This window comes from Diorhabda carinulata, chromosome 1 (genome assembly GCF_026250575.1).
Source record: "Diorhabda carinulata isolate Delta chromosome 1, icDioCari1.1, whole genome shotgun sequence".
Lineage (NCBI taxonomy): Eukaryota > Metazoa > Arthropoda > Insecta > Coleoptera > Chrysomelidae > Diorhabda > Diorhabda carinulata.
In genome coordinates this window covers 23,698,426-23,724,280 of record NC_079460.1, presented here as the reverse complement: position 1 = coordinate 23,724,280, position 25,855 = coordinate 23,698,426, and the positions used below count along the sequence as shown (strand labels likewise).

General features: G+C 32.4%; 1 protein-coding gene across 2 annotated transcripts in view; it reads left to right on the top strand.

Moving 5' to 3' along the window:
* The window catches only part of LOC130896139 (cytotoxic granule associated RNA binding protein TIA1), a 385,008-nt gene that overhangs the window by 228,838 nt on the left and 130,315 nt on the right, over nucleotides 1–25,855 (top strand). Inside the window, exon 1 of one of the 2 annotated variants that reach the window (XM_057803965.1) lies at nucleotides 6,069–6,384. The exons of the other annotated variant lie outside the window; for it this stretch is intronic. Within the exon in view, the coding sequence (XP_057659948.1) occupies nucleotides 6,240–6,384 (145 nt within the window). The 5' untranslated portion in view covers nucleotides 6,069–6,239. Of the gene's footprint in view, nucleotides 1–6,068; nucleotides 6,385–25,855 lie in introns of those variants that run through there. 2 annotated transcript variants of the gene reach the window in all.

Sequence of the window (25,855 nt, the reverse complement as noted above, 5' to 3'; positions counted from 1 at the left end):
CGAAACTTAAATTTCAACTAAACATTATTAGTTGTATGACCCACTAGGTTCCTTTTAACCATATTTGTATCATTTTGTATTCGGAGCAGACACTAAAAATGTGCCGTTAATCATTTCGAACAAAGGCAAATTCTTCTTATTTAAAAAAGAACATTGGACCGCATACACTTGCAGACTTAAAATTTCAATCTGGAATAATTTAAAGAAGCGAGACCGTTTCTTAAATGTATGGAACTTTCATAACACGCAGTTCTACAAATAAAACCAAATAGAAACAAAGTTTGTTTACTTTTCTGCTGGAAGCTGAGCAGCATCTTAACGAATAGATTATATAAATGGGTTAACGGGAAACCAAATAAACTCGACATATGTATAATGTTCACACTTTATATATTTACTGATTGTGAGACATATTTTTATTAATTCGATGTAAAGAAAAATGTCTGAATCGGTGGAAAAGCGTAAAAAAAGTAACGTGGCGGCTCATTTTTTTGACGCTTTTGCTTATTATTATTAGTGATGGAGAATAATAGTGAAGTGAAAGTGTAAACTACACAGCAGAAGATGTTGTTGAATCGGCAACTGCAGCGACTATGAATCTTCTCCCTGAGAAATCCAGGGAACAGTATTTAAAGGTATATAGAGTGGCGTACTAAAAAAAACAGCTTCACAGAAAGAGTTTTACTAACTTAATTTGAAACTAAATCCGAAATGTGAAAGTCTTCAACACTTTGGTCGACTAATTCAAGACTGAAAAGCAGTAAATACTCGAAACTCATTACATATTTGAAAACTAAATCAATTGGCTGTAGACTCAAAAAATCTAAAACATTTGTCCGTGAGAAAATTAATAAGTTTCTGTTTCTGCAAGCTCCTGACGATCATCATCTCATGCATAAGGTATGTCGATGATGAATAAAAATTTAATGTAAGCCTAGATATTATTTGTAACATCTTTCAGATTGCTTTTATATTAGGAATCGCAGGAGCTCTGCGAAGAGAGAATTTATATAAAATGAAGTGTAACGATATTAATAATACCGGAAATGTTTTAATTATCACAGTACCTGATACAAAAACTTACGTTCAACCTCGATTTACTGTTATTGGTGAAATATCTGACAATATTTATGAAAAATTTCAAAAACAACGACCCACACATATCAAAACAGATCATTTCTTTTTGCGGTATAGGAATAGAAAATGCAAAACACAAGTTGTAGGTATTAAAACGTTTTCGAAAATTCCCTCGCTAGTCGCAACATATTTGATTTTACCTAATCCAAAAAACTGGGCACTGGGCATACATTTCGACGCTTTTCGGCATCTCTATTAGTGGATTCCGGTGATGTTATAATTCAAGTCAAAAAGCACAGTGGGTGAAAATCAAACACAGTTGCGGAGGGTTACGTACACGATAAAAAACAAAATGGATTCCCCGTAGTGAAAATATCAACAAATAATTCGACTTGAAGTAATATTGTGAATGTTCACTCCAACCCAAGTACTAATACAACTACAGACGATGTTAACTCGTTAAATGTTGCCAATTCAAGTACCAATAGTAATGTAACTTGTTCTTCACTTCAAATTAATAATGTTCGCAGTATGTACTTTTAATATTATCATTACAAAAAAAAATTGATAAAAGTTTTGTCGAATTTTTCAAGCTTACAGTTGCAGAAAAAAATTTGTATGAAACTCGTGAGTAAGGTAGATTTGTTTTACTCGTAGGAACTTCCAAATGAACACCCAGAATTGTCTTATTCAACAATATTTGATTTATAAAAATACTACATTTATAAAATGAGGTAAGGGTTTTTATAATCTGCAATTGATATTGGAAGAACTATATCATAGAAGAATTTGTAATATCATCACATTTATAATCAGTTATTGGATTGTCTATTACAATTTTTTTGCCTTTGTTATGTATCAGTTCTCTCGAATATTTAGATCCTATTGTTGTTACAGCTTTGTATAAATAATAAATACATTAGTCAATCCATAATCGTTGCTTTGAATTCTTTCACAAAAATATTAACCACATTTTCTTCAAAGATTTTTCCATATATTTTTGTAAGAACAAAATTCCTTTATTCTTGAACTCCCTGCCTTTAAAAACGAATTAATTCATTTTGGAGTTGATATACTTTGTTTTTATTTTCCCCTGTTTGTTTTATTTTTCTCAATTGTGGTACTAATATTCCTTAGAATGTGAAATTTCTGTTTTATTATTTTCAAGATAAATTTGACTGTAGTGTGTGGGATAATATTATTATCTGTAACAGGTGGTATTAGAAGAAGCCACTTTTCGTAATTAAGCACGTTTTCACGTTTCTGGCAATTTTACAAACTAGTCTCTTATACTAGCTTTGTATACTCTCACTTCAGAGTACTATATTATATCATAATAAATTTTCACGTAGGAATCAATTTTTGATCTATTTGAAGATAATCATTACTTAGATTAACTATTGATGAAAATATATTGGTAATAAAATGAGTTAATTCAAAACAAAGGCTTACTTTGAAATTGAGATTAGCGCTTGAACTGAATCTCACTTGAAATAAATATCACATATATCGTACTTACTGTATATACACCTTATTTTGTCTGGCTTTTTGGCTCGTTCCAGTGCCATCTACCTAGTGATAAAACTTATACAATTATCAAATATAATGACTAACCATAATATTATGCATCTGGTCCCTTAACAATAACAAATTACGTCATGCCAGCTTCGAAAAAATTATATCCTGATTACGAATTGTATTGTAGGCTGAAATGAAACTGTCTAAGAGCTTTTCAAATGTCGAAGCTTTTGTAATGGTCAAATGAATGATCGAAACATTGACAATTTAAAAGGCTCTTGACAATCTTATTTTAAGGCCTCAACCCACACCATTCGTAATTTTGTACTAAGGACAATAAAACCAAGAATGAAATCTTCGAATCTTTCCAATCAATTAATATAATCAATGAATTGATCAATATCTCGTTCATATACTTTTTTAGCGTGTAAATAAATCAATGAAATAGACAGTTTTCAACCGATCACGTTCAATATATTCTGAATCTAATTCTGTATACATAATTGAATTTGAGTATTGTTTTTTATAAAGCAAATTAAGTTAGATCTCTATTAAATACAAGAAAAAAATTGTGTGTATTGTGTTACTATTGACAGATGCTGACGATTTGTTGAAAAGAACCCGCTAAGGGAAAGAAAATGTGAGAGAGTATACATAAAAGAAAGAAGAGCATTAATAGGTCACATTCTGAGGAAGCTAGAGTCTTCATCAAACGATGTGACGTCTTAAAAAATGATAGAGAATCGGATACTCGTAAATACTACACAGAATGAAGTAAGATCTGTATCTCTAATTTCAATTTAATTCACTTATGTAAATTACTCAAGAATATCTAGAATTTTATAATAATCATTTATTATTGTCGCCATTATTAAGTTAAGTCTGTAATCCGAACTGAAGGTATTACTATTTAGTTAGTAAATTCTCCAATGAGATCCTATAATATTGGATTAAATTTACTCCGAAGAACGTGAAACGGATCAAGCCTCATGCCCAATCGTCATTTTTTATGACTCGCAAATGCGATCTTGCGAGATTTCTTCGGAACAGTCCAGCACTCCCTCTCTTGAACTACCCATTACCAAAAATAGAAAGTGTTTACTTTCTATTTACGTGTTCAAAGTCAACTCCACGTTCGATTTTATCCAAAAACATTAATTTTGTTATAAATATAATCTCAAAACAAAGTCCACTTTCTCAATTTAAGAATATGATTATAGAATTTTAGTCTGGAAAAATATTTTTCTTCACAGTAAATTGTCTTTTATGTGCCAAGTTGTTTAGACTTATCCGTATATCAAACCTCGCAATTATTCTTCAACTATCTTTATTTAAAGTTCAGTGAACAAATAAAAAATCAATATTTGTAACAAAGAATGTCATCTAAAACTATTGAACACCATTTTATTAAACTCAAATTATTTTAAATACAATACATTAGAGGAAAAAGTTTATGGTATTTTGAATTATGAAATATGGAATCATCCATAAAAAATATGGTTATTGCTTTGTTTACTGGGAGGTATTCAAATACTGCATTGAAAAAAGTACAACTCGATATTGGATCAAGAGATTTCTTACTACAGGAACCATGCATTATAAAAATAAAGATACAAAAGCTTATGATGAAAATGTTGCAGGAACTTCGGTTGCTCTAAATTGAAGTTGCAGATACCAAAACGTGACTTTGAAATCGAAAGCAAAGTTACAAACATAATAAAACAGATTAACAGAGAATTTATCCGCATAAAGTGAAAATGTGTCACAAATAGTCATGAAGCAATGCGATTGCAGCTCTGTTTGAATTAATAATTTCTTCTGAAGCTAATTCTTTCTCTACAAAACGTTATTTGTCTTCCCAAAACTGTGGATATTGGAGAGGAGGCAATCTCTATTACGTACTTAAAACTAGAAGGCAGAATTTGGAAAAAACTGAAATGAATTTTTTATGTGGGTAAGACACTTTATCAAGAATAAATTCGAATGTGTATTGAAAGACGCAAATTTGTAGAAGGAGGATTAGGAAAGCCTTACATTTATTTTGAAGTGCTCTAATTACTTTTATAAAATTTTCCAATATAATAAAAATTGAAAATTAGAGTTAACAACTGATTTGAACACGTGGTATATGAGCCTAAATGATGATTTTTAACAAATTATTTCAATAACTTTCTGTAGTATCGGTCACATTGTGAAAAAAATGGTTTTTAGGTAAATTTTATTATTATTTTCGTCAAACAAAACTTATGCTCAAAAAAGTCGTTTCACCTTTCCGACGACACATTGTATAATAAATATGTATGTGTATGTTGGAACGTTCATATAATTTGCATTCAATAATAATAATGAACTGAACATTCCATCAATTTGTCTGATAAATATTACGCCAATAAAATGACGGAAGTTTACTGTGGACGGATGAAATATGTTTCTGTGTATAGAATCGCATATTCAATCGAAATGGAATGAAAATACTATGAAAATATTCTCGTAATCAATAAATGCACCGTTTAGTATAACTTTTCTATTTGTAATACATTATATAAAAAATTATATAATATTCGTTAAATTGGAAAGACAGTACCTCTGGTATTGTATAAATTTGAAACGAAAGATTATTTAGTCCACTATTTATTTTAAATTGATTCTACTTAGATCAATTCCAATCGATTCCAATTTTAACACAATATACCTAAGGGTTTGAGACAGATTCGTTGAAAACTTGAAACAAAAAAAACCTATTTCTCTATCACCCCCTTATATAGATTATTTTTCTCCAAAGGTTGAACTAGCACTTTCCAGCATCGAGAGATTATTGTGGAAAATTCGTTAAAAATATTGTGATGAATGAGTTTAATATGAAATAATTTGGAAAACAGACTAAATCGAAAAAGAAAATTATATGAAAATGTTGTGTTCCATTAACAGATTCTTGTATTATTCTTAAATTTTTTGAAGGAATGAAAAAATCGCGAAAAAAAGAAAATTGCCAGCTTTTTGTTTAATATCTAACTCAAATTGAATGCTATTTCTTACAAAGTTTGGAAATAGGTTGAAGTAATTTATAGTTGGTGAATTTTTATCAGTGTAGTGGGTATACGCATTGTTTTGAAAGTTTGATGCAGAGAACAAAGGAATGAGAACGCAGGATGATATCCTATTTTCAATGTAGGTTAGTTTGTTAGTAAACGATAGAGGCAGTCTAGGATCATGAGGAAGTGGTGTAGTACACAGTACCATGACACGATAGGTAGGTAGAAAGGTAGCTGCCTCTATCCTTCGCAAAGCAATTAATGCAATAACGACGCGCACGCCATTAAGCTAGAGCAGACAAGTGGCGCGTAGAAGAGCGCCGAAGCCAGCATTTGCCGCAGTTCGAGTCTACCGCCGATCGGCCACTGTAACGTTCCGCCTTCGCCCCTTACCTCTGCCTCCCCCAACCGACGACGGCATGAAACAAACGCGCTTTCTGCAGTCTTCGAGTTACGGGCCACGCGGGTAGTGTTCCACCGCCGCCTTTAATTATCTATCAAATACGCGGCATCGCGGAAAAACTTTCTTCGAACTTTTTCACATCATCTTGGGGCTGATATTCATGTGACGTTGGTTGTTTTTTAACGAAAAGTTTAAAAAACATAATTAATATGTTGACTATGTCAACTTTGATGATGCCGGCCCCAGCGATGACCGCTGCTCCCATGTCTACTCCGGGTCTTTTGCCTGTTCCTAGCAAGCTCGAGGTCGCTGGTAAGCTGACCATCAATCATAGTGCTACTACCAACAAAGCAGGTATGTCGCCTCACATCTCTTTCCCTCTCTCTCTCTCCCTCTTTCTGACAACATATTCAACATGTGGCTAATTCCGCACCACCCCATAACAAAGAAATGTCGAATCTTCGATCGCTAATAATGGAGATTATTTTTAGTTAAATCAACATCATTCCCATGCCCTCGCTCACTATTTAAAGATATCCTTTAAACGAATTTGGAATAATTTCCCTTATTATGAAAAATAATCATTTTCGTTCAAAGTGAAAATTCATTCCCATTTCATTTTTATAATATAGTGGCACATATTTACATAGTATTCGAAAGCATAGATTGATCCTTAGTTTCAATTTGGTTGTATGTTTGTTATAAAATATTTTCTCTCAAAAAAATAAGAATGAAGTATTCTACGGAACTTTTCATATTTCGAAATTATTAGATGTAGAGTATCTATATTTCCCATAAACTGAGAAAAACTAGAAACTCTTGATATATGTTAAAAATGATTTCACGTATTCTGCAAAATTTAACAAGGACCTTAAATAATCAGGAAAATAGCAAAAATAAGGAAATTTGAATGAACACAATATTCAATCACTAATAAAATATTTTCACCTACTTTTGAAACACGAAAAAACATTTTTACTAGAATACTGTCTTCATGAGATAAAAGAATTTCCTGTTTCAATGTTTGAAGAATGATTACCACAAATGTCTAAAATCGATTACATCATCCTTGTTTTCAGATTTTTTTTTCTTCCGTAGCCTGGTCTGTTCTCTTTATGACGACGGTTTCCACACGACGTGACAATAATGCTCACTACCACATTTATTTATCTTCCTTGTTCCGCGTCTAGAATTGCTTCCTTATTGAGGACAAATGTCGATAGCTAGTGTTGCAGAGACTCACAGTTTTTCGTAAATTCAAAGTGATAACGAGCGTAGAATCAAATGGAACTGGATCCACCTGTTGAAAATGCTGCACTACATCTACAAAATGTCTACTTTCGTTGGAATCAAAACGCTTCGATGGAAATTATAAGTTTTGATCAGTAGAGACAAATGTTGTTGAGCTTTCTCTCCTTTTACACATACTAATATTCATTGTTTCAACGGCAAAGACAATGCTTTTAGCAATATGAGTACTAAATTCAGTTTCTCGGGATAACTTGGAATTTGTACTTTAGAAACCCTTTCACGCATATGAAAAGTTTTCAAATTATTAAGTTTTTATTGCGATCATGCAAATTTTGAATTTCAACTTTTTCCATCACTAAGTTTCGAGAATGAATGAACTATATAATGCGAGGAATATTCAGCAACGTGAGAAATATTTTGAGACACGTTGCGGATATATTATTGTTCTACTTTTGAAGCATGCTAGTTTGTTATTCATTTGAAATGAAATATGAATTATTTCTCCAGGAAAGGAATTGCAGAAAAACTGAAACTATATACATAGTCCAATCGGAAATATTTTTCGCTCATAATTGTATCCAAAAAACGTTTATTTATCATTAAAATCCTGATAGAAAAATTCATGTGAACTAAACACACTAAATTTATTAATTGTATAAAACATATTTCGATAACATTAATTAGAAATTCAAATTAATTTTGTCTATTTGAAATAATTATAGATAATTTCGGTTTCAAATATAGCTGTTCGAAATTTTTATGGTTTTATACCCATAAAACCTTTTTCTAGGGTCCCTCATTCACACATTTCCACTATTACTGATCACAAGTTCAAATTTCCTATTCGATAACCTGACGAGACTATTACATTGTGGGTGTATCCTTTCACTGAAATAAATTGGGAAATTTGAGCAGATCCTCAGGATTGGAAGGGTTATTCCCTCATTTTTAAAATTAGGTATTTAAGGAAAAATGATCCCTATTTGCGATACTCAAGATTGTGAAATAGTGAAGAATCCATTTATATTTAAGTGTATTACATTAGTTATGTTAATTATGCATTCCATTATTTAATAACAGTACAAAAACATATATTTTTTCATTTAGTTTGTGCTTAAAATGCAACTGTTTTTTTTGTGATTTCGTGCAAAAACAGAAAGAAATCTAAAATTTAAATTCTTGATGTCTCATGACTTAGTTTGTATCAATGAAAAATTGCTGAAAATTTCTCCTGATTTTACAAAATTGCGAAGTTCCAATTAAATATAATAATATAATGAAAAATTGCATCCCATATATTTGTAACAAATCTAAACAGTTATTTAGACGCACATTTCCCCTATATTGATTCATGAAAAATAAAAGAACTCACATTTATTTGGAAAGACAGTGGTTTAATTGAAACACGTTAATATTTTTTCTACCCAATTTATTGAAAATCTAGGTTTGCAGTTGATATATATGAAAATTTATATAGTAAAATCATAAATTTCCTAACGAACACACTTCTGTTTGTTGTTTTAGAAACAGAAAGATTTCTACTTTTATTTTCCTTATTTTGTAAACAATATTTCAATGGCTATAATCCACATTGAGTTAATAATTTGTTGATATCTTTATCAATCCTTCATGAAAAGAATATGGATTCAATAAACCAAGATGGTATTTTTTCAAATTATATTTTATTATTATATTATTCTCTGAACCAAATTTTTGGCAGAGCAATTATTTTTTCTCCTTGAGAGAAAGATGAATGTCAAACTAAACATTCTCTTCAAAGTACCTTTTTTGCTAATGAATTATATACAGTATTCTAAAAAAAGCATTGAGTGAAATTTGACGAGTTCCAAATTTTCAAAAAGTATAATATAAATAGAATTCGAACCGAAGACGCGCAAGAAAAATTTCATTCTCATTCATATGAGATATGAAATTACGAATGCAACTGTCAAATCAAAACAGAAATATCAGCAAGTTAATTACTTTCTGAAAACTGAAAAAAATTCGGAATCACCTCCATTAATTCCTTTGTGCCTTAATCCCCTGAAACTGCTTATTTAAAAAACTCTGGATATTATTTCGTTGCTTAGTTGGTATACCTGCCTACCTCACGCAGAGTTTGAGTGTCATCTGTCATTTAGTTTGTTCAAAAGGCCTCATTAGTCAGTTTATTTCAAGTGATGGAAGTTTTGCCTCGCTCTATCCAGTCATCAATTGTACTTCACGTAATTAGAGTTAAAATTGAGTTAAAATTTGCTTGAAAATTTTTTATGAGTCTTTTGATATATCTTTAACGAGAAGTTAGGAAAACTACGCGATATTCGATAATCGAACTGAGTGCATATCGTCATTGCACTCATTACTTGTTATAGAATTATTTTGGGCTCAAAAATGCTGAGTTTATAATAAACTTTGCGCTAAAAATTTGATCTATTATGAAATTTTTGCTATCACCTACTAAAGATATTCAAAATACATAACTTCTCCTTCTTGTCTCATCCTTATCGCCTTCCAGTCAAAGGAGTTTGCTTTATCTGGTCATTTCATCGTGTTCCGTTTTATGGTTCCTTTCCTCATTAGAATACATTGTACACAATTAAAGATTTCAGATACAAATGAATAAGTCGATATATTTTTAATAAAACTTCTTCATTCATTTTTGCTATCTTTAGAATGTTCAGGTGGTCCCAGTAAAAGTTACGGATTGTTAACCATTGAGCATGAACCACCCCTGTCAAACAGAATACATGGACATACGTGATTATCCATTAAATATGCATAATGAATAATTTAAAAAATATACTCAAATATGAGTTCTGATTTCGAAAATTTGAAGGCCAGTAACTCAAAAACGAGGGGTCGTTTGAGAAATTTTTCATGTCACAGCAATGTTCTTAGGTAATCGAATTACTCCAGAATTTTTTGCATCAAATTCCGGAACACCCTGTATTTAATTTTACCTAATGTTTGCTGGCGACTGAATCGGAATAATTTTTTTTTTAATGTTGACTGCTTATCTGCAAGTAAAATGTTTAATTTCAGCTGCTTATGTATATTGTTGTAAGAGATGGTTTTTCAAAAGAAATGCATAGTCGAATTGAGCATAAAAAATAATTCAATTTTGAGTTTTTATTTTTATAATAGCAAATAGGAGTCTCCTACGTTATCTGATGCCTTGAATTGCTTAACAAATATGTTAAAGAAACATACGAGAATACGGGAATATTGTGTTACATTTTTTTGTTACATACGTTTCTTTAGTTATAACCATAGTTACGCTTATGGATTGGATTGGAATGATAGAATGTTCTCGAAAAGGGTAGTGTATTAAAGTATCTTCAGATTCTGGAATACTAGAATATAAAGCAAAACCTTTTTTCTTGGATATCAAATGCTTAAAAAGAATTCTGTTTTGCGGTTTCTGATATTACCTGAAACCTCAGAACTTTCTTAACTCAATTTATAAATATTGAAAAAGGAAAAAAAAACAACTACGTGGTAAAGAATCGTGGGTTTACGACGGGTTGCGAACAGTTTTTATTGCTTGTTTAATATTTGAACAAATATTTTTTCAAAATGATGAGAAAATCTCAAAGCATGAAAGTTTTAAATTAATCCTTGGTCATATACTACAGAACATCAGTTCCCAAAAATTAGAAGTATGTTCTTTACGAGGATGGTCCCAGAAGTACCAGGCTCAACAAAAAAAAATATTTAATATTCGATGTAATGTCCCAAAATAGGCATTAACTGCTAACATCACCTCTTCATTATTGGAAAAACTTCGACCACCGATTTTTTTAAATCTGGAAACAGAAAATAATGCGTGGTGACTAAATCTGGCGAATAGGGTGAATGAGATAGCAATTCAAACTTTAATTCATCAATTTTTGCCATTGCAATAACGGCTGTGTGGGTTGGTGCATTGTTTTGATGAAGCAACACTTTCTTCTTAGCCAAATGCGGTCGTTTTCGCTTGATTTCTTCGCTCAAACGTTGGAAAAAGTTCGTATAATACTTGCCGTTGATAGTTTTTCTTTTTTCAAGATAATCAATTGAATTATCCCACGCGCATCGTAAAAGCCGACGCCATGACCTTGCTTGCAGATGAAACGGTGTCTACCTTCTTTGGAGCCGGTTCTCCCTTTTCAATCCATTGTTTTGATTGTTCTTTTGAAGGGTTTTGAAGTGATGGATACACGATTCAGCTATGATTATGAAACGACTCAAAAATTCGGATTAATTTCTATGAGACACTAGATTCAAACATCTTTACGACGCTGTTATTGTTTCATAGTAAGTAAACGCGGCAACTCATTTGATCGACCACTGCGATGCTGGTCTTCACAGGTCGTACGACCGCGTTAAACTCTGCTACCCAAGAGTCATACCCAGAATAGAATCTAATTCAGCTTTTATATTGCTTGGGCTAATGCCTTTAAAATAAAAGTATTGTATTATATAACGAAAACCAATTTTTCCATGTTTACAAACTTACTGAAAAAGTTCACTGCTGATGGCTGCCAATTAAACAACGTGGCGTCTTCAAACTTGAAACATATGCTGTATAGATTCTGTACTGCTATATAATCAACTACCGCCATCTCTAGGTCAAACTAGGTACTTCTTGGAACATCCTCATCCTCGTACAATAAGTTTCACGATATATATGGGATTGAAAGAACACATAGCGAAACAACTCAATTTCAACGTAAAATTTTTACCTGTTACTTCACATTTAATATCAACAGATACCTAAAATCAATACAGCACAAAAAGGTCTTATAATTAGAACAAAATTTTTTTGACCATTTGCTAAAGGTATCACCTGTTGTCACTATTGCTTTGGATGAGTTAAGGCTATATGTCACACCCAGGGGTCTTTCAGGGTGCAAACTTAAAAGCAAGGTACACCAGCAAGTAGGAACAGGTCTCTTTGGTTAAGTAACAGAGGAGATGAAACTGGACGAAACTAGATTAAAGTTTTAACTTCTAATGAATTTTAATAGAATTTTGAAGACAATCGCCTTATTTAATACCAGTAAGCTCATGGAGTTGAATTGAGTTAAGACACGTCGATTTTTATTAGGCTTTCACACATTTCTCCTCTATGACGCATTAAAAAAATGTTTTCCGTCGCTTATACAACACATTACAACTATCGCACAAGTTGGAATCTACTATATTTATTTAATAAAGGTGCTGGATATCATGCATGTTCAAACTTCAGTCCACTTATAGTTGTTACTTCGAGGTAACTCATACTGGATCTAAATGCGAAACTGTTTGACTTTAGTTTTTTCGAAATAATAATTGAAACATATGATGTTTTAGAATAAACACGTTATTATTTTGAAATACGAACAATCAAGGTAATGATTACAAAAAAATCAGATCTCTGTATTGAAAATCAACTCTAATATCATCCAACTGTCATTGAACTGTTTTAATTGAAATTTTTTGTGATGTTTGTAGTATATTTTTATTGTTTTAATAAAAAACTCCATTATTGAATTTGAAATTACGTGTGGAAATTAGTCTTTTCAATTCTAGCAGCCACCATCCGTGTGAATGAATTTCAGAAAGAGTCATTTTGTAGCAAATAATTTGTTTGATTTATAAACAGTTTGACAATATTGAAATATATTACACCTCTGACAGAAAATATGTTATTGTCATATTAAGTACTAATGTCTCTACATGGGAACTTATAAAGTTGCTCCTAATTTAATTTACCTCTTATTTGAAACAATTCACAACTCGGGTGCAAGGAAAAATGTAGTTTTCAAAACTAAAATTATTGAAAATTTCCAAATTATAAGGTAATGAGACAGAGAGAGAGAGAGTCATTTTCTTTATTCAACTAATGTGAAGAAGTAAAACAAGATATAACAGGAATGTAACAGCTACTACAGGTGGGTATTAGAACAATATGGATCAAATTACGTACCATGGTTCCAGTAAATGAAAGATTTACAATAGGTGCCCGTATGTTGGACCCATATGGCAAACTTTTTTAATATTAATTTCGGAAAACATAAAAAGTTTTAATATTCGAAAATTCAAAATACAGTCTTCAAGTAAAATCATTTTACAATCAGTTTTCCCAAAAAGGCTAAAGCTTTAAAAAACACGTAGAGAAGCCAATAGAAAAGGCAGAGAAAACTCTTTCAGCTCCAACATTGGTGGTTCTAGTGCATCTTAAAAGAAAATCCTTTCGAGCGTAGTCCATATCCAGATTTCTTACGAAGCATACTATCTAAGAAACAAAATGACACGACTACAGAAGAAGATGGCTATCCAGATATGCAGTGCTTACTGGACTGTATCTGCACCTATGGAGCTGCAAGTAAAAGAGGGAAAAGTCAGGTACGAGTGAGTGTCGAAGGTTGACTCTAGAGATAATCTGACAAGTTAAATGGAACAACGAAATATATGGCCGATAGACCCACCGACTCATTACCATTATCGAAGTCTGGCAAAACAGAAAGCATGAAAAAACTGACTAGTTAACGCAAACACTCATAGGTCATAGACACTTTTGCAGGTCCTTTAATATCAAACGGAGATTAGACACTCCCAAATTGCAGTGAAGAAGGAAATATCTACTCTATTCACCATAATGTATGGAAAGGAGTATGTTGGATCTATATTGAGCATCCTGAAGGAAATTTCGTGCTTTAGTCAGATATGGCAACTGCTCATTATGCAAAGGATGTTGTGAGAGCTTTTACAGTGTTGAATATTCCGTTTATTAAGTAACGGAATGTCTCTAATTTGTCTCAAGAGGTCAATTGAAAGTTTTTGGCGAAGTTTAGAACGAAACGTTTATTCTAAGGATTGCGAAGCAACTACACATGAAAAATTGAAACCTAGAATTTCCACAAACTGCTGGCAGATGCCAGATTCAATATTTCATCATTTAATGTAACATTTAGAAACAAAAATTAGGAATGCGGTCTCACTGGGTGCTGAATCAGTCGTATATAATGTGTGTTATCATAATATAGTAACCATTCTTTAATTTAATTCAAATGTATATTTCAATGTGGTTTCTAGTACCGATCAACTTTTTTCAATAACAATTTTCAATATTATTATAAATTTAGAACTCATAGAATTTTTTATAAAAAATAATTTTTACTGAAATTATTGAGAACGGGCTTCAATATACAGTGAATATAACTATTTAAATGGAATTCCGAATATTAGATTTATCAATCACTATATATAGAACACAGTCATCAACAATCGTTTATTTTACTTCGAACGAAGTAGCTTAACTAATGGTTCCTCTTCTATGACTATCGATTTTATTAAAGTTTAATACAATGAGATAAAGTCGTATTCTCTATCAAAATAATTAGTGGTACAGTAATTGTACTTAAAACTTCGATTCCGTTCAAAGGAGAATGATTTGAACCTAGTACAGTCTCGGAACTTGAAGTTTGGGAATCAAGATATAATTAAGAATTTCCAACCCCGTTTCCTTTTTATGATATAGATCTCATTATTGATGTAACCAGCGTTAGTGGAATTTTTTTATTGTTATACTTCTAAAAACTAACAAAGATACAAGAAAATACGCAAGAGAAATATAGATTAGTTCAATTTTTACTAAAACATGATAATTGGATTTTGGTTTTTATCAGATTTTGTTCGGCATAAATCGAGAGTACAAGGATGGTCCCAAAAGAACGTGACGCAATAAATAAAACACAAAAATATATTTATTTTTTAACGTAAGCTCCTTTTAGTTCCATACACTTTTCCCAGCGATGTTCAATAAGTTCATAAGAGAGCAATTCGACTTATAGGCGATCCACGGTTGACCAGTAACTTGGACAACTTAGAACACAGAAGAAAGGTCTCTGACCTGACTTTGTTTTACCGATACTACCACGGCAGATGCTCTTCCAAACTGTTGAACATAATCCCACCAAGATCAATTTTTGTAAGACCTACTCGACAAACAGACCTGGCTCAAGAGCATCGGGATTCCTTACTTTGAAGAAATGCAAGTCTGTGGAATCATCTACCAAGCCACGTCTTTCCAGAACACTTTGTTTAAGATCAATATCCACAGGCACCTCATGTGCTCGCTTTTTACATAACAAAACTTGTAATAAGTAGTTGATGAATAATCACTTTTTTCTCATGCAAACCAGACCATTTAAGTCATTTCTTTATAATACTATGTTTTAGCTCTTGTGACGTTGGCACTTTTTTGAAATACAAAAAGTGAGAATGCGTAGGCAAAAGTTCATCAAATAGAAATAATTCAAGAACTTTTTGCTATATTCGTAAAGTTCTTCAGAAGTGCATCAATATGTATATTCGATTTCCATTCAATAAAAGCATCGGTAACAAACTTTCTTTTGCAACACACTTCCATATACTAATCCGTTCGTGTTTCTGTTTCGAACATTTATTTACGCATTCGAGAATTTTCATAGAATCGCCCATTGCTACTGAAATCCGATCGTAAAATCGAAACTTGGAAGGACCACAAAAGAAGAGACACATTTTTTCGATACAAATATCTGATAAAAATGGATGTTTTCTAATGAATAATTCCAGATATGAAGATGGATGGTTTTTTATGACCCACTTCGTATATTATTGGTTTTTCTCTCAATTAAATTTATGAACTTTACTTGTTGATGAGTATTTAGAGTTTCAATGAACTTTTTGTTATAATAAATATATTCTTTTAGGTTGGCTATTTACTAGAACGCTTTTCCTTGTTGCAGTAATTGCCAAAGCGTGACTGCTTCAAACCAGAATTTTAAAAAAAATATAATTTATTAACAATGAAAGCTATTTCCGCGTACACGGTATCGCCCAAACCGGGAGTTAAAACTATCACGTGGCGTAATAATCAATATTGAAATAACTATCGGCCGTTAACAGCTTATATAAATTTCAACATACATAACTTATGTTTGTATTACAGCGCCAGCGGTATGCAACAAATATTTCTTGGAAGTATTAAATCATGTCAAGATTTTAGTACTCTGAGTTTTTTCTAGAGAGCTACTTTTTGCTTTGCACATCAAGTGTGATTGTTGTAATATGAATTTTTTTAACATTACATACGAGGATGTATTGATATCTAGTTAGCCTAGATCAGTTCCATGCATAAACAGTGTAAAGTTCTAAGAGGTTCGTGTCCAAAAATTTGCTGGAAAAGTCCTTGCTTCAGTTTTTTGGGATTGCCATGGAGTAATCATGATTGATTTTTTGGATAAGGGTAGAACAATAACTGGAGATTATTATTCGACATTACTGATCACTCTATGGGAAAAATTAAAGAGAAAAGATGCGGAAAACTATCCAAAGGTGTTTTGTTTTTGCAGGACAACGCTCCTACACACAAATCTCATATTGCCATGCAAAAAATTCGGGTTTAAATTACCCTTATTCGCCAGATTTGAATCCGTCCGACTATCATCTCTTTCCTCAACTGGAAAAAAGTTTAAAAGGTCGGTAACGAGGAGGTAATAAAAGCTGTGGAGGTCTGGTTTGCAGAGCAAGAAGAAACATTTTTTTTTGAAAGGTGTAGAGACGTTGCAGGTTCGCTGTGATAAATTTATCCAAATAAGAGGAGAATATGTTGAGTAATAAAATATTTTAACATTGAAATTTTCTTTGGTTCTATAGTAGGCTAAGAATTTTTCAATATATCCTCGGATGAAGTTTTGAAAGAAAAAAAAAGCACCGAAATTTATGTTTCCGTAACACTTATATACGCATCCACCCATTGTTTGTATTTGTTCTTAAACAGAAGCAATAAAGATGAAATAGAAGTTTCAAGATGGTTCTAAAATAAAATTTCATCATAGAATATCTTTGTCTCTACTATTTTTGGTGAAGAACTCTATAAGAAAAAAGAAATTTGTTGATTGATATCTTATCAGCTTTATTTTGGATTTTGTATCTATGAGAATTCGTTGACTACCATAAATATGTTTTTTTTAAAGTAAACACAAGACGGTAGACCATGTTACACTCTTGAGTAAATTCTGCTATATTTTTAACTCTCCATGTTTCCGGTCAACTCTGGGTTGACTATAAGTCGAACTGCTCTCTTCTGTATTAAGCCGAACATCTTAATGATATGCTTGGGAGCCGAGCTCCAAATATGTGAGCAATATTCCAAAGATGGACGATTTTGGGCCTTGTAAATGATTAGAAAATGTTGCCGGGGATATAGCGTTTTTGTCTCAAAGAAGTTTTTGTGAAGCTGCCTTAGATAATTCGGCCTGTAATTATGCCAGGACATTTTTCTCCCAACGTCAACACCCAACAAGCGAATTGGCGGTGATACTGATATTTTATATCCAGATAGGTCCAAATACCGAGCTGCAGTGCTAGCCTTCTTGGTCTTTGGGTCTTTGCTGCATTGAACTCAATCAGATTGCTTCCACTCCATTCCAGGATGTTTTAAAGATCGGTATTGATTGTAGCGATTGATACCTACGAATTTGTGTGTTAGCCGAGTTTATTGTGAATATTGATTTGAATGACGACACCAGTGTGCTAGGACAAACCATGCGATCTTAAATTATTTAGAAAGTTGGTAAACTAATCTCTGTTAAAAACTCTCGATTGGTCCAATGCAATAGATCTAAATTCTCAATAGTTTCATTCTCCATACGTTGGTGACATAGACCAGAAGATCCCCGGTCGATATATGTTTGAGAAAGTCGTATTGATGATCGCTGGTGATGTTAGCAGACTCAGGATTTGCTAGTTAATGAATTTCTCAATGTCAGAGGGAATGGCTGGGACTAAAGAAATTGGACGGTTGTTGTTGGGAACCTTTTTTTAGTATGGGTTGAACCCAAGCAAGAGACCTCATTGGTATGATAGAGAAGGAAATTTGTAAAACAGACTTATCAGGTTAGCTACGCAATATTTCATCAATTGATTCATCAGGAAACTACTATGGAAACAATTGAAAGAAGAAAAAACCTACTAAAAGCTTAAATTACTTCACTTTCATGAGAAAATTTACGTACCTTTTTATAATTGTAACACTAAATTCCATTGTCAAAATGGATTAACTAATGTTTTATGGTATATTTGATATATATAGTAAATTTAGAAGTTGTGAAGCTCAAGTTGGTTTGCTGGATCCATTATTGAGTTTTCCTTTTCATGTACTTTCTACTGATTCATTATCTTCCATCCTCATACGCAACAGCGCACTTTTCAAAATAAGAATCGTACAAAAGAAAATATACTTTTATCGAAATACATAAAGAAATCTCTTATTGCGGTTCCCTCCAATATTTTGATCATGGTATATGTTCAAGTATCGCGGGGTAAGTTTCCCCTAACTTGTTTGCGTGTGAATAAAACTTTTTATGTTTAAAATATATTGTTTGGAAATGAGGTCATTTCGCTTACCCTATATGTGCATGGATCATAACTTTTTAAGATGTCTATTTCGTTTAAACGTTACACGCGGAAGTATGAAAATATGATCAGGAAAATTGAAAATGTAAAAGTCTCGTACACATTTTCAGGGGCGGATCACAATAAAATATTCGAAAAGTGCAAATGAAATGTATACCTTATAGCAAGTCACGTTAGAAAATAATCTGTATCGATACATAACCCCGTAATTTCAATTATTGTAAATTGAATCAGATACTACAACCAATTAACTTAATTTCGAATTCGAATTGTTTGACATGGCATCAACTAGAAACGTTAATGCCAATATACAGGTTGTCCGCAAAAGATTTGTGTTATATGAACATATTCTTAAAACCAAAATAAACATATTGTTGAAAGTATATAATATGTTTTTTTTTGTTTAAACGACTTCTGCGTTTTTGAGACCTGGCATGGTATCTTTAATCAAATATTTTGAGAAAATTTCAGAGATATACTACTGCCAGAATTAGTTTTTGGTTTTATTCCCATCTCGATTACGAATTTATTTAATGAATAAATGATATGTTTACCCTCTGAGATTTCACTAAATCTTGCAGCTTATTCAATTAAAAAAACTCGAGAGAATCTTTTTCAGCAGTGGTTTTGAATTACATAAATCATTGATTTAAAAATGTTTGCTAGGCATAACACACGAAGATTTATCAAAATTGTGGATGATAATTATGTTCCGTCCCTGTCTCTTCTCAGGTTTTAACAAGAGGTACCCTCAGCATCCATTATTTATATGGTTTTATGAACTTTATATGTCCTGGATGTGATAAGATCTCTGCAGCGTTCCATTTTTAATGCAGACTTGACAATTTTGCGCGTGGTAATATCATTCAACGCTACAAAATAAACAATTTTTTTTATTTGTTGCACAACTTGCGTCTCTTGTCACAGCGGAACGTATACAATATTTGATGAATCTTGTTTTATATTCCAAGTCCGTGTTCCGTGTTCCGGCGCATTTATTATTCAAATTGAGATTTTTATCTCAAAATTAGTAGTTAAAAAGATGTCCTCAGGGTCAAATACTGACTTTTGTGTTTCCTTAATTTGATCAATAAACATATTTCATGCAAGAAATATACAGTCCATCAAATTTAACTTGATTTCATTAACAATTTCATTTCATTTCATACCAATTTTTTATGTTAAAAGCAAGCACAACAAGGTTAATCCTATTACATTGGAATAGCTCGAGTGGTGCCTGTAGTGTGGAGATCCTCATGATATTAGTCCTTAATTTCTGTATGTTGTGGTGTTTGGGAGAGACGTGCCTTGGTAGTTGATTCCGTTGATGTACTAATGCTTGGACATAATATTCACTACAACTTTATAAATGAATTTTAATAAAATTTTTCAATTTCTCTTCCTTTCTTACCTATAGGGAAAATATTCACGGAAAAAAGATACAGTGATCACTTCATTTATAGTCGAAGATATATTAATTACCATTCATACCACCCACGTAACACTAAAATTAATTTAATCAAATATATGGAAACTAGAGTCCTCGAAATTTCTGATCCATTATTTCATAAAAAAAACCTTAGAATACATTACCAACTTATGAAAACTCACTATTCTCCATATATTTTGAAACGAATTCTGTATAACACATCTGACACTGACTTTAACATTGAGCCAATATTACCTCTAAATGTCAATTCTGACATTTGTATTTCACATATTTATACACCATATATAAAATCGGTTACTCTTAAACTTTATGGAAACTTTATACAACACAATACTAAGATAGTGTACTATCAAATCCTTGATATTCAATGTCTTTTCACTAAAATAATACACCAACCAATAAATTGCATAGTATATGAAATTCCCTTTTTTAAATTGTGAAAATCGAAAAGGGTCACTCATCAATCGGTTAACCTCCCACAAAGGCGATAGCAAAAGTGTTCATTAGAGACACATGTCTACCATAAAGATCATATTATGAATTATGAATCTGCCAAAATTTTGACAACTAAGAAAAACTATAAAAACGTCTATTTTTAGAAACAACATATATTGCCCAAAATAATCAATGCATTAATAAGAAAACTGATATAGATAACAGTGTGATTTTTGCATATCTCTTAAATTTTGAGCGTTATTTCAGTTCTAGACGATGAATACATAAGTATTCGAAAGCTCAGAATATAATAGAGTTACTACACTTTAATGTTTGATTTTCCTACTACGAAAACGCTCATAATCTAGTTGGCAAAGACTTCTACGAAATACCTGGTGCCATAGTGAACTGGATTACAAGTTGTTATGAAATCGAACAATCAAATATATATGTCCTGGACGTTTTCCAGATCGCTGATCTGACATGATTATCAAGACGGCGATGACTTGCGAGGTACCTGGTGTGCGGGTGGCTGGTTTATACCTCCTGGAGCCCCGTAGAAGTTCGTTATGAAATTAGTCGCTGAATACGAACATCACGGCGATGACCTGCGAGGTACTGATATCCTTTTAACAAGCTTGAAATGAGTTTCCCATAAAAATGACACAATTGTCTGCCTCACCAAGCATCATAATTGTGATATTTTTCGGATGCAAAATCGATTCTGGGAATGCATGTGGATGCAGGATGCATGATGTAAACTGCATTGAAGCTTGCAAACATTGTTCATGCAATAATCGTAGAGATATTGAAAATTATTCTGCTAACTATAATCGAAAATGAAGAAACAGAAACTAGTTACTCAACTGCAATCTTTTATATATTTGGCCAATTTCACAAGGAATTTCTATGGGGTTTCAGTAGCCGTTGTAGATATCGCCCACCCTGGGTATCAGGTACCTCGAAAACGTTTTAGATTGTGATATTTACCGATTCCGATAATCCCCGATTGGTATAATTGAATTGAACTCATTTTCAGCAATATTTTTCGAGTTTCGGGATGTATTTCAAAATAAATTTTTATCCTGCATAAATGCAATTTTTATTTATATATATATATATATATATATATATATATATATATATATACATATAATTTTTGTTCAAAAAGTTACCCGAGTATTTCCGAAATCGAAAGCACTTTTGGTACCTTGATCTATCCTATTGCTCAGAAATTCCCAAGTTTTTTACTTTTTCCTCGACTATTGAATAGCTTTCGAATAATCTAGTGGATTTGATGGATATAACGTCAGGGCGAAGTTGAATTCAGTTTCATCTATTGAAATTTTCAAATTTGTTAACAATGAGGAAAAATTAAATCAACTACTCATATCGAATTGGTTCCAACTATTTCCGAGAAACCATTAGAACTAAACGGGGAACTAAAATTAACAATAAGTGAAAAGTGTTGAATAAATCTGTGGAAAATGAAAAATTATTTTCAAATAATAATTCGATGCAGAGGCTATGATGAACTAGAACTAAAATTGAATGTAGAAGCAGCAATGCTGTTCATTTTTATGTATATGCGTCATTTGGCAGAATTCCACCTTCCACCGTATACGTATAACGAGTGCGATTCGTAACAAAGCTAAAAGCTAGCCAGAAACAGCATAGGTGTGATAAAAGCTGTTATCTGTCCAAGTACACCATCATATGAATAATAATGTGGTCCATTATTTGAGACTGACTATGCCCATTCAGAGAGTTCACCTTTTTCAGCACACGCGATTTGCGGACGTTTCAACGCAGAATAATATATATATTATATATTTGTATTAGAGTAAAGTATAACCAGGTGAAACAGTGTGTGTCTCTCCATGTCATTTTTTTGTTCTCGGATCATTATTTCCGTTCATATCATATATGTTGTTATATAAAGAGAACTGATGCTTTTAAAAGAGTGAATAATTTAAATCTAATTAAGTTGTAATGTAAGTAAATGAAAACACCTCTGATCATCAACACTGATCAACAATCGATATTTTTCTTCGATTGTTGATATTTAGTCGATTCGATCCACTGACAATTCACGCGTCATTTGTTAAAAAATTTCCAAACATATCGTTTTAGTCCAGTTCATATTATTTTGCTCGTCATTCCTGCACATTCAAATTACCTACTTAGATAATAATAAATAATAATGGAAAGGTGGTTTGAAGGCATTGAACGTGTTGCAACAAAATATGTCAATGAAGGCCAAGGTTTAACAGCACTACGAAACCAGGAAGTGATACAACGACGTTAAGCTTCACGGTTTCAAAGCCGAAGAAAAACAAATATGATCGATCATATATAGGTTTTGGATTTTTTTAATTCCAACGGCTCACCTCTCTGTTTGTTATGTAGTAAACCGTTTCCTAATAGTTCTTATGGTACCTGCCATGATGTAAGATTTAGAAACTGTACAACTTGAGTTTAAAGATAAGAAGACAGATTTTTTTCTGCGTAAAAAAAGGATTTATTGGAAAGTCGAAAAACTATGATACACACAACGCGAACCGTCAATGAGAAAGCCACGGAGACATTGTAGTTAATGAGCTATCGGATTGCGCAGGCGTACATTATCGCTGATAATTTGATAAAACCATGTGTGGTGGACATAACAAAATGTATGATCTGGTGAACTATGTCAAGCAAGAACTAATTACACGTGTACAAAAGGCACAATTCGTCTTGCAAATGGATGAGTCGACCAATGTAGATGGTCTGGCCATATTGCTGGTTATTGTGAGATATCCGTATGACTGATCTTTTGAAGAAAACATGCTTTTTAACGAATTAAACAAAGAGTACATTTTTTGTTGAAAATTCCTTTAAAAAATTAATTTTTACTATATTTAGATTGTACAGGTTTTACCTGTACAAGTTACTTATGGTTAACTATTGGGCGTGAGCCACCCCTGGCTTTCAGATAGTAGTGTATAATTATTTATTAGGTCAAACACACTATAAATGTCTAAAGTCAGTAATGAGGGGTCGTATGAGAAATTTTTTTATGTCACAGCATTATTTTCACGTCATCTACTCACTCCAGAATTTTTTGCAAGTCCCCGAACATTCTGTATATTTATTATACAAATAAAATATCTATTTCAATCACGAAAAAATCACGTACTTTGGAAAATAAAGTTATAATGTGAAGGTTGTTGATATTTTTAGACGATGATTTTTCCCCAGTTAATAAAATCTTCAATATAATAAACCTTGTTTTATTAGTGATAAAAATAATTTGTACCGTTACTATATACGAATCTCTGAGGTAAACTATTGCATACACCCTGTACTATGGCTCAATGTTTCCATACAATTCGTTAGAGAACAAAACACAAGTAAAATATTCTGTAAACTGCTAAACTAGTGGAATAAGCGATTTAGCAGACTTTCTCGTAGGAAGTTTAATCAGTGTCATCTAGCTTAGATGCCGGAGTTTTCACGAACACCTGGTGCTGTTTAACTTTGTACCATCATTATGTCTATAGATCCAAAAAAGGTTGTAAATTCATTACCATATATGCAATATTGTAACTATTAACTGGGTAAAAAAAGGGGGTTCAGTATATTTCATTAGTTAACAGACTAGTCGTCTTAAGAGTTCAACCATCTACATAAATTTGTTTGGTTTTAAAACAATTTGGATAATCGTCATGATTCAGGTATAAATATTCATGTATTTTCACCAAATGTTTATGGAGTTATTACCATTATTGTTTTGTTTAAGTGAAAAGCTGCTATACGATGATTAAAATATAATTGATTGCAATCAAAAACAGTACTTTCAATCTTCCCATTATGCCGTAGTGTCAATACATCCATTCGATTGTCATTACCTAAAAATAATAGCAATCTATAAAAGATTATACAAAAAAATATGCGAAAAACAAATATTGAATTAATTGTATTTCTCTCCAGATAAAAAAATATCAGAAATGGATTTATAAAGTCTACTGCGAGGGCAGAAGAAAGCGGGCAGGCGCTGTAGACGACTACGAAGCTCTCGCACTACACACTCCACCATTGTTGACATTCAGGCGTCAGTCGGCGTTGTGCTACAGCCACGTAAACCTGTCCGCCATTATTCATGCTCGTGATTCGTTATGTACAGGCTGAAGATTCCAGAAATCCATCGGAGAATTTGTCGTGTGTATGGAGAAAACTTCATGGTGTTGTGCGTGAATGGTGTCGAAAGTTTAAAGATGGCCGTAATGATACAGGGCGCCAAGGTCGCAAATCTGTCGTTTCAGATGACCTGGTTCAACGAGATTCATCATTGTTGCATTGTCTACGGAATTTCCAGATGTTTCAAGGTCTGTTTTGTATTGCAAAGCTTGATATGACAAATGTCTCAATCTCTTTGGTGATTATCTCGATAATTGTACCAATCTGTTTTATAAGAACTTGTCTTTTATTTATAGCCTATCGGAAGTTGAAAACAAAAGGGCCCTCGTACATATACTAATGTTCTTTTCTATCTTCCAGTATTCATACACTTCCCCTTCGTTGTATATGCCATGTAAATTTTGAGGCTCTTTCCACATCTACAAATTATTTACATAAAACTAAATTACAGTGGTGTCAAACTATATTAAGATTGATTGATGAAGAAGAATCTAATATTAGAGTGTCTCAGAGTCGAAGAAGGGCTTAATTCTTCTGAAGTAATGGTTATCAAGGGACGCAATAAGAGTTTAGATTATCACCCAAAGCCTACTACAAGTTATCTCTTCAGAGAGTTACTTTGTGTAACTAGAATTGAAACTAGATTAGTTTCTTTTAATTATATTTATCACAGTAGGATGTATGGCACTAATAACAAAATAAATATCGCACAAAACTTCATATTGGTCCACATGAGACTCCTCCACACCTCATATTCTATCTGTTGACCAGTTTCTCTTTAGACTTCGGTCGTCCCTTCTTTGCATAATGGATGGAGTATGGGTTTAACATCTGATTCCAGCTTTAAGTAATGCATTCGATTTCTTTATTGTATTGTTTCTTGTACCGTTGCAATTGGAAGGTCTTGTTGTATCATCTGGTCAACATACCATACAATTGCTCGCAGACTCTTATATTTGCCCCACAGTTTTATGTCGTAAGTACAGATTAGGATAATGACTCTTTTGTGTCAATGAGAGTTTATTTTCTAACTACATTCATAATTTTCTGCCTTGCAACCACAATACATTTCAAGGGCTATTTTTT